The following is a 10,219-nucleotide window of genomic DNA, read 5'->3' as shown; positions in this document are numbered from 1 at the left end:
GAATAGGCCTGCTCTAGGGGCAGATGATAATGATGTTGAATAGGCCTGCTCTAGGAGCAGATGGTGTTGAATAGGCCTGCTCTAGGAGCAGATGATAATGGTGTTGAATAGGCCTGCTCTAGGAGCAGATGATAATGGTGTTGAATAGGCCTGCTCTAGGAGCAGATGATAATGATGTTGAATAGGCCTGCTCTAGGAGCAGATGGTGTTGAATAGGCCTGCTCTAGGAGCAGATGATAATGATGTTGAATAGGCCTGCTCTAGGAGCAGATGATAATGGTGTTGAATAGGCCTGCTCTAGGAGCAGATGATAATGATGTTGAATAGGCCTGCTCTAGGAGCAGATGATAATGATGTTGAATAGGCCTGCTCTAGGAGCAGATGATAATGGGAGAGAAATGTTGTGCCCTCTAAATGTGTAGGTTGCAGTTAACGCTGGTCACATGCCTATTGTCTACATATGCTGTTGTTTATGCAACATACAGTATTTTCCAAACAATTTTAATTTTTTTTAGGACATGTTTTAACGTTTTCTGTGTATGTGAGGTCATATCAAAGATTGCTAAGGCAGAGCGAGATAGTTTGTCGTAGTTCACGTCTAAAATGGGGGTCGAGTCCTGTGTAACTAGTGTAGATTTGATACACGATGCAACAGGTTAACATCAGCCACTGCCACTGGTAACATGTTATTATTAATAGCCAATACCAGTCAAAAAGGCCGTCATCAACAGAATGGGAAGAGATGAGCGTGTACAAAGTAGCTCACATTCAAACGTGCTGTTTTTAATTCCTTATTTTATTTTCCGCAGGACAAAGAACAAACCTGCCTGAGTCTTCCTCAGTTAACACTCAAACAAACAGACAAACAAACGTTGTCACTGGGGGTCAAATTGTCACACTCTGCTGCCTCTAACATGTAACATCACATTTTACACAGAACAAACCTGCCTGAGTCTTCCTCAGCAAACACTTCAATAAACAAACAAACAGCACTCCCGTGGTCACTGGATGTCAAATCTGCTTCTACCATTTAAGACACTCTGATCTGTAGATGCCCATGGCTGACTGTCTAGTGTAGTCTAGTGGTCCAGTCCAGTCTAGTGTAGTCTAGTGGTCCAGTCCAGTCTAGTGTAGTCTAGTGGTCCAGTCCTGTCTAGTGTAGTCTAGTGGTCCAGTCCAGTCTAGTGTAGTCTAGTGGTCGTCCAGTCTAGTGTAGTCTAGTGGTCCAGTCCAGTCTAGTGTAGTCTAGTGGTCCAGTTACACTCTGCTGCCTCTACCACTTAAGGTCACATTTGGATGTGTTGATGCCCATGGCTGACTGTCTAGTGTAGTCTAGTGGTCCAGTCCAGTCTAGTGTAGTCTAGTGGTCCAGTTACACTCTGCTGCCTCTACCACTTAAGGTCACATTTGGATGTGTTGATGCCCATGGCTGACTGTCTAGTGTAGTCTAGTGGTCCAGTCCAGTCTAGTGTAGTCTAGTGGTCGTCCAGTCTAGTGTAGTCTAGTGGTCCAGTCCAGTCTAGTGTAGTCTAGTGGTCCAGTTACACTCTGCTGCCTCTACCACTTAAGGTCACATTTGGATGTGTTGATGCCCATGGCTGACTGTCTAGTGTAGTCTAGTGGTCCAGTCCAGTCTAGTGTAGTCTAGTGGTCCAGTCCAGTCTAGTGTAGTCTAGTGGTCGTCCAGTCTAGTATAGTCTAGTGGTCCAGTCCAGTCTAGTGTAGTCTAGTGGTCCAGTTACACTCCGCTGCCTCTACCACTTAAGAGCACATTTGGATGTGTTGATGCCCATGGCTGACTGGAGGTGTACAGAGATCCTCATGTGCAGGAGCCTAAGAGGAGTATCAGGGCAGGTGGTGCTGAAGAACGGGAACACTGTTTGGGTGAAGGTGTGCTGGATGGTGTGTATGCTGCTATTGTCCATGCTATTGGTGAAGGTCAGCTTTCCCGCCTCACAATTCAGCGTCACCGTGACCCTCATCAGCTCCCTGCGCAGTCTGACCTTCACCGACCCCTCTGGAGAGCACGCGCGGTATCTTCCCGGGTATTCCATGTCCAGGAACAGGTAACTTGGAACGCCTCCCTGCCCCTCTGCAGACTCCTCCATCACACCCAGCAGCCACGCCTCGCTGTCGTGGACGTCCACTACCCAGCGGTGCACGCCAGACCGGAAGCCCTCGGAGCCCAGCACACCAATTGAGTTATCGAGTCGAGGGTTATCAGGGAGCTGCCGTCCCACCGGCTCCCATATGCCGAATCGGAACGCCGTCAGGTCGTCCGAGAGGATGAGGCGTGGGAACGCCGTGTTGGGGTCCAGGATCACAGGAGCTGCAGAAAAATAAATACAGAGAGAGAGGGGTGTGTGTGTGTGTGTGTGTGTGTGTGTGTGTGGGGGGGGGTGGGGGGGGGGGGGGTGGGGGGTGGCATGCACGATCTGTTGATCTCCATCATCTCATGGTACATTTAGTAAGAGAAACAGAGTGCGCAGTACATGAGTTTCTCAGCTCAGTTCATTGCCCTTCCATCTTCTATAACGCATATGGAAAAATGACCAGAAATCTTAGTCACTTTTGAGCATGAAGCTAGCAGGCGAGAAGCTAATGGTCTAATCCGTTTCAATGATCTATGCTAGGCTGAAGCTAAAAGTTGTATCGCCAGACTCACAGAATGGCTGGATGAACGGGAACAAGGTAAATATAGATTGTTTTGCTCGAGGGGAGGTGGAAAATGAGCGCATTTCCAAAAATGGCGGAATATCCCTCTAAGGGCTAGACACAGATTAGAAAAATGCAGACTGAACAGCCTTCACAATTACAGCGCACAGCGCATTAGTACTCACTGTATTGAATAACTGAATCCGTCATCTTCTCCCAGACGTTGTACTTCAGGTTGCCCAGGTGCTTTGCCACATCGACCAGAGCCCCATAAACCCTCTCTGGGTCCTGCAGTGTGCACTGGGCTCTGGAACAACATTCAGGAGTCAGTGCTGCCGTGGGTTTGGGTTGGGGTTTGGGTTGATAGAGAGGGAGAGGGAGGGAGTCAGGGAAGGAGTGGGAGAGGGAGGGAACCAGGGAGAGAGAAAGAGAGGGAGGAAGGGAGGGAGAGAGAACAAGGGAGGAATTGAGAGAAGAAGGGTGAGAGAGAGAGAGAGAAAGAGAGTGAGAGAGAGAGAGGTCGCCTATGCAAAGTGGCTTTGTAATTCTGTAAAATAGAAAAGGGAAGGAGAGAAAGACTGAGGAAGTAAGGGAGAGAGAGAGAGAGAGAGAGGGAGGAATGACGAGAAAGGGAGAGAGAGAGGGGGAGGAATGAAGAGAAAGAAAGAGAGAGAGGGGAGAGTGATTTCTCACCTGTCCAAAGTGGTTTTGTAATTCTGTATAACAGAAAACAGGTGTAAACAGATTAGGCATCATTGTTTTTAGATTACATTACATTACATTACACTACATTACACTACATTACACTACATGACTTACATTACATTACATTACATTTGGCTGATGCTTTTTAACCAAAGCGGCTTACCAGATGATAAAAACATTTTAAATATTCAAGAGCAGTTCTAACAACAAATTCACAACAACAAACAAAAAAACACAATAAGTGCATCAATGAGTGTAATAAGTGCATCAATGAGTGCAATTGGCCGTAGGATCAGCAAGACTAGTTGTGAGTAGCGCTTCCTACAACACAAGTGCTTACCTACAACACAACCCCACACACCAGCAGAGGTAGCGGCAGAGTTCGACATCGGTGTGTATTGTATAGGATAGGATACAATTGTATAGGATAGGATAGGATACAATACATAGGATTGCATTGAGAATAATGTTGTCTAAGCAGTCGAATGATGAAAGCGGAATGCACCACACTCATGTCAGCACCGGTGTCCATAACCCTTTCATTTCTGTCTTTAAAGGCCGTTCACACCTAGAACCATAACTAGAACCATAACTAGAACCACAACGATAAAAGCGTTCACACCTAGAACCATAACTAGAACCATAACTAGAACCACAACGATAAAAGCGTTCACACCTAGAACCAGAACTAGAACCACAACGATAAAAGCGTTCACACCGACTAACGATATAAAAAAGTCTCTCCTCGTGTTAATAAATGTGATGGCTAAAATGTGATGGGTTCTGATTGGCTGTTCAGATGTTGGTTTGTGAACGGAAACGGAACTGATTCTCCATCGGTAGAAAAGGACTATCAGAGACTGTCTCTCACCAGCACGACTGAGGTGTCTGAAGCCTCCAACTGCTCCTCGATGGCCTGGATCTTCTCCGAGATGGTGTCGATCTGCCTCCCCAGCGTCTCCGTTCTCTCTCCGAGCCGGAGAGCCCTCTCACGCTCCTCAGCCCTCAGCGCATCTATCCTGGTCATCATCTCCTCCTCGAGGAACAGGTGGAGACTACGGAACTCCGCACGGATCTTCTGCTCTGTGTCGTCAGCCTGTGTCTGCAATGAACACATGGCATCAGTGGGATGATCACACACACCATGGAGGGGAGAGGGGGGGGGGGGGGGGATCAAAAAATAGGAAACCCCCATGATATCCAAGTTATGTAACTAATCGGATCGTTCATTATAATGAACAGTAAAGTTAGCTACAAGGACAAAGAACTCCTCCAAGTGTATTGAGTGATTTGTGTTGAATTTGGAGCACTTTTGTAGTGTGCAGGTCAATTCTGGGTTCTAAGCTTCCTACATAGTTATTTTTATAGTCAGTGAAATAGTAGCTTGTGTGTAATTAAGTCCTTTATTGTTTGTTAGTTAGTTAGTTAGTTAGTTCATTTACATTGATTTAGTCTACTTTGACACACCACCATGTCAGTGTTGAAATGACTTCGAGTTGAGCTGATATCATGCAGTGGCCATCATCTTTGGGCCCAGCTTGATGAAAACAAAAGTAGGCTCTGATGTAGCCTAGTCTACTGTGTGCCTTCAAGGAGGTGATCTTTCTCGTTCTGTAACTGACAGTATCCATCAAAGTGCCGCAATAGAGCTCCACAGTCCCGCCCCTCCTATAGAGAGGTGCTTGCCCGGAACATACATTTCTCATTCATTTCTCCCATTGACTTCTGGAAAAATCCAGATATAAAGAGTTTTAGACCATGCCTTAGGCCAGGGGTGTCAAACTCATTTTCACCGAGGGCCACATCAGCCCAATGGTTGCCCTCAAAGGGCCAGATGTAACTTGATTTGTAGCACCAGCCACAAAATCTTTAGCATCGGTAAAACTTCTAAAATCGAGAAGAGCAAAAGGTATCAGCATGACATGTTCTTTTTTAATTATTGTTATGTTTTGTAAAAACAAAACACTGTCAGTTCCATACAGTTTGACTTTTCAATGAGGGTCACTGGTCAGTCAGGAAGAGATCATGCCATGGATTCTTTTTTTTTTCCATATTTCTGTGTTTTTAGATTCGAGTATATTCAACTTTACTGTCATTGCAAGAGTGAAATACCAGTAACGAAATGCAGTTTTACATCTAGCAAGTGATGCAAACGAGTAGGCTAACTGTCATGTCAAAAAGTGCATCCATATGAAATGCGTCACTAGCCTACACCGTTCCATACACAAGGTGTTGTGTGGATTCTATGTTGTTCGTTTTAAACTGAAATGAAAATGCAAAGCAACAGGGCGATTACTACAAACTTCTAGCATACCTCTGCTTGCCTGATATGAATGCACCTCTTCTCGGTCAGAATAGGCTTATTTTCGCTTTTGGCCAAACAATCACTTGCTCGATTAGCAAGGATTTGGAGCTGGATTTTTTGGATAATAAGACTACACACAATTATACATGCCTTTTAAACGTAGACGTAAACGTATCACGTAGTTTACAATTTACATCGATTCCCCTCTCAAAGAAGCACACGCACTTCAAACAATCATGCGTTTCACAGGCTGGCTAAACCGAGCGCGTAATTTAGGCGCTCCGTTCGCTAAAATAGTTTAGAATACTGGTCTATTTTGTTTTCACACGTACACGTTGCTATCACATCTGATGTAGCCAGTTGCACTGATCATAGAGGAAGGTGGTTGATGTTGCCTCCCTGTCAGTCTCACATGCGTGCATTGTATTGCAGTGTATTGCCTATACGCAAAAACTGTATCGGACCTTTTAAGCTCTCGCGGGCCACATACTGTATCAAACCCTTAAAGCTCTCGCGGGCCATATGAAATGACGTGGCGGGCCGCATCTGGCCCGCGGGCCTTGAGTTTGACACCTGTGCCTTAGGCTAACCAGCTACGATGTAACTCATAAGCATATAACTTATAATTTCGAGTGAAAAAATTTAAAACAGAAAATGTAAAAAAAGCGAAAGGTACAAGACTGTGTACATATCTTAAATTCCGAGAGAAATTAGAGAACTCAAATCCTGTGATGCTTTGCAAACGTACACACATTTCCAACATTTGCAGCCTAACGATAGTTTAACATGGTTCCATATTAATCTGAGAAAAGAAGATGATTACTTCCTACCGTTTCCATTGAGTAAATTCAACCTTCAAGATGAGAAAACCGTTCTTTTTCGGAAGACCACACATCGGTCCTGACAGCCCTGCAGCCAGGGTGGGAATTTCGTCATTTTAGGGGCAAGGCCATTTGGCCTTCACCTTCTTTTTTTTTTAGGGGCACCAAGGCCACATGATAGGGCACAAAGGCCACTGAGTAAAATTCGATGGTTTTACATTTCAGGGTTATCTCGACACAAATACATAGACCCTCTAGCCTCTGTAGGCTTTGAGAAACACTAACGCAGCCTCAAACTTCTTTAAGTTGAGGCCCAATCATGGCAGACTTTGGGGTCATAGGGCCCACCTACACATAGCCTACCTCACCCCACCTCTCATCAAATCATCATTATGATTATCATATCACAATTAGTATTATGCTATATTGTTAAACATGCACTTTCACTTCAAAGCAGTCAATGTTTGTGCCAAAATTGTTTACAAAAAATTTGTGAACTATGCACATCAGCGGTCTGCTTTAGGCTATACTAATGTAAGATAGATAGATATAATTTACAGTTCATTCTTTTGCATGTTTGCATGAGAGATACTTCTGAAAACAACAGCAAATATGGGTGCTATTGTTTTGGGATGTTTCCCTCGTGCAAGCATCATAAGCCGTTTTCAGACAGGTTTCTGCACATTCTGCGATAATTACCTGCCGCATTTCTGACGATAGCGGACATTCTGACATGACGCATAGGGTATTTGTTGAAAGCAAAAGTCCGTGAACATTGCGAAAATACACCGCTGTCTGAAAACGGCTACACTCTGGTAGGCAAATGGAGAAATAAAATGATATGGTTTATAATGAAATTTAATTTGAATGCCTGAATGTAAGAAAACACAATACCAACGTTTGTCTATGGTAAACGGCCGTGCAGATAGGCGTAAATCTGGAGATCTTTAAATGAAAGACTAGGCTACATTCATATTTGACTACCGGTAAACAACAGTCAATGCTAAACAATGTTTGCGCTGTTTGTATGGAAGTTGCGGGAATCCACGTTGCTCTATTAAATGTTGTTGAATAATTAAATAACCTTCCGACAGGTTGAAGCAGAGCTTTGACACTAACGTTATCATGTAGTTTCAGTTTCTGTCACGCAAACGCGCGCACACATGCATTCAATGAAAGCTCATACCACTACTTAATCGTATGGCTCTATGTTTAATCACATCGAATTAGCTAGCATTTCTTCCTGATTGCAGTAACGTTTGCTTTCTTTTTCTGTCGGTCCGCGATTGTGTGATCAATTGCGCAGCAAATTATCAGGTGAAGCACGGACCTAATTTCAATCAAAGAGCAAAGAGCGTTCCGTATCAGTTCAATACGGAACAAGACTTTTATGTGTCAAATACGGGACGATTCCGTACTGAATGGTTGGTAACCCTAAGTCAGGGGCATAAAGGCCACTGTGGCCGCATGATGGGGTTTTTTTCACGGGGCATCAAGGCCAAAGTGTAGGGCAACGGCGGCCATGGCCGCATGGCCTTGGTCTAATTCCCACCCTGCCTGCAGCCATTTTAAGTTTTGAAGTTCCAGCAAGACGATAGCTGGACGATAGGCGCGGGAAAAGTTGAGAACAGTTTGTTTGGGATTGCCATGGCAACGGCGATCTCTACCAATCAAAGGCTCTGCTTTCACCAGTTTTACACGTTAGGGTGTCGGGTAGTGTAGTACTCTCTTGTTAAATCGTGAATAAAACATTGTTTTCTCAAAACAAGGTTGATGCCCCATTAACTTTTGACATCTATATGAGCCGGTATAATCGCTCAGTCACATCATAGCTGGTTTTAAGTCTACCATGGACGGTTATGATTTTATGGCTTATTCTCCAGTTGTCAATGGAGAAATTCAAAGCCATCGATATCTCAAAGTTGCGACACTACCATTGACTCCCGTGTACAAACAATGGCGGCACATCCGGGAACTATTCCATTGAGAATGAATGAATATCTCAGGTGTTATAATAAGACTTTTCTACATGACTTATAGTCGTGTGCATAATAATGCATTTTCATTGAGTAATATATATGTATGTGGAAATGCAGTTTATAGTAATTTTCATCGAGTATTTACCGTAAATATTAATGCGATCGCTGCTGTCAATCCCGTAGTAAACCAGGGACCGAGGGAACTACTGAGTCTACCCACTAACCACGTGACCGCTCTAATCTGGCTTTAACATGGAAGTCAACGGCTGTCGTAACTTTGAGATATCGATGGCTTTGGAGAAATTGTATTGGATTTTTACTTCCGGGCAAGGCTGTGGGTGGGACTGTGGAGCTCTATGCTAAAGCGGACTGTACTGCCACCTCGTGGCGATAAGTGAAATGGACACTTCTAAATGGGACCCACATTACCATGTGTTCAGCAATCGTATTATACGCCGGTTTCCTAAACATTCTTTATGCTGTTGCCTTAATGTGTTTGCCCGTATTAACAGATAATTGTTAGGCATTATTAAAAACATTAATATTCATTATATTGTTACCTTAATGTATCCACCTGTCTTAACAGACTCCTTTTTGGCCTTATTAAAACGATTCATCTTCTTCTGCAGGGAGGTGAGCCGTTCCCTGAGTTTTTTCTGAAATGGACAACGAACCATAATAAGTGTGTTTGTGTGTGTGTGTGTGTCAGGGGTGGAAATTAAAATTTGAAAATGTGACAATCTATCAGCCAATAGCAGATTTCTGGTGAAATTAACCAGCCACTAAATGTTAAAATATGACTTTGTGTCTGAAATCTACCAGCCACTCTCACATTTTACCAGCATTTGGCTGGTGGCTGGTGCTAATTTCCATCCCTGGTGTGTGTGTGTGTGTGTGTGTGTGTGTGTGTGTGTGTGTGTGTGTGTGTGTGTGTGTGTGTGTGTGTGTGCGTTTGGCAGAAAGAAGTCCTCATTAACAAAATGTATGGTAGCTTCATGTTGTCCACATTCTGACATCAATCAAATTCACCTTCATATTAATGGAGACTTTATCCACGAGACGAAATCTGGAAGTGGCTGTTGTGGAGTCTATGCAGTCCAAACACACAAGCTCTTCAGTGTCGACACAGAAGAGATTCAGTTGTTTGTTGTGCAGACCGCACTGCCCTTCTGTAGCTGTTCTTTTTCTCTCTTTCAAGCTTGTGCACAGTTTCTTTAAAATAAGATTAGGGACGAGTGGGTCGTTCGATGCCGAGGCCCTGCACACTGGACATTCCCTCGATAACTTCCCCTCCCAGGACTGCTCCACACAACTTCTACACATGCTGTGTGAGCACGTCAAGATAACGGGGTCTTGGAACACATCTAGACACACCGGACAACTCAGGTTGTCCTCGGGGAAAGGACGTTTTGAGGCCATTCTTGTTCCCGGTCGGCTGCCACGCTTTCACTGTTCAGTCCGGTTCAGTCGCGTGCTTTATCACCCCGTTCGTTCGGATAAAAGGGCACGCTACCGCCACCACCAGGACTGGATGAGGCTTCAAGAACCTCTTTTTTTGTCTGTGATTTCCATGGTGATGTCAACCAAACAAATCGATCATTGCTGGCTGACAGGGGCGGGGTGGGGCACTAAAATCATAGACTAAAATCCACCGGGAAAATTCTGACCGCACCGGCCCGACTCAAATGATTCGCAACTGCGTGTAACCATAGACTGTAAAAAATAGTGTAACTTGGGTACGGAAGGGCATGTAT

General features: G+C 44.4%; 1 protein-coding gene across 1 annotated transcript; it reads right to left on the bottom strand.

Annotated features, from left to right (window-relative positions):
* Positions 1-1,754: 1,754 nt before the first annotated feature.
* LOC134069452 (nuclear factor 7, brain-like) lies at positions 1,755-9,884 on the bottom strand. The gene is made up of 6 exons (XM_062525416.1): positions 9,495-9,884; positions 9,026-9,121; positions 4,232-4,462; positions 3,349-3,371; positions 2,841-2,962; positions 1,755-2,329 (listed from the first exon to the last, which is right to left on the bottom strand). The coding sequence occupies exons 1-6, from the start codon at positions 9,882-9,884 to the stop codon at positions 1,755-1,757; spliced, it is 1,437 nt and encodes a 478-aa protein (XP_062381400.1).
* Positions 9,885-10,219: the final 335 nt, after the last annotated feature.

This window comes from Sardina pilchardus, chromosome 21 (genome assembly GCF_963854185.1).
Source record: "Sardina pilchardus chromosome 21, fSarPil1.1, whole genome shotgun sequence".
NCBI lineage: Eukaryota > Metazoa > Chordata > Actinopteri > Clupeiformes > Clupeidae > Sardina > Sardina pilchardus.
The sequence above is the reverse complement of the archived record's forward strand: the minus strand, read 5'-3'. Positions and strand labels throughout refer to the sequence as shown.

What these genes read in the sequence shown, in the direction of transcription:
- LOC134069452 (XM_062525416.1), bottom strand. Translation starts at nt 9,884, where the DNA reads ATGGCCTCAAAACGTCCTTTCCCCGAGGACAACCTGAGTTGTCCGGTG. An exon ending in AAGTCTCCATTAATATGAAG is followed by an intron (nt 9,122 to 9,494) that starts GTGAATTTGATT and finishes TGTCCATTTCAG; the next exon opens with AAAAAACTCAGGGAACGGCT. An exon ending in GGATTCAGTTATTCAATACA is followed by an intron (nt 2,330 to 2,840) that starts GTGAGTACTAAT and finishes ATTTTTCTGCAG; the next exon opens with CTCCTGTGATCCTGGACCCC.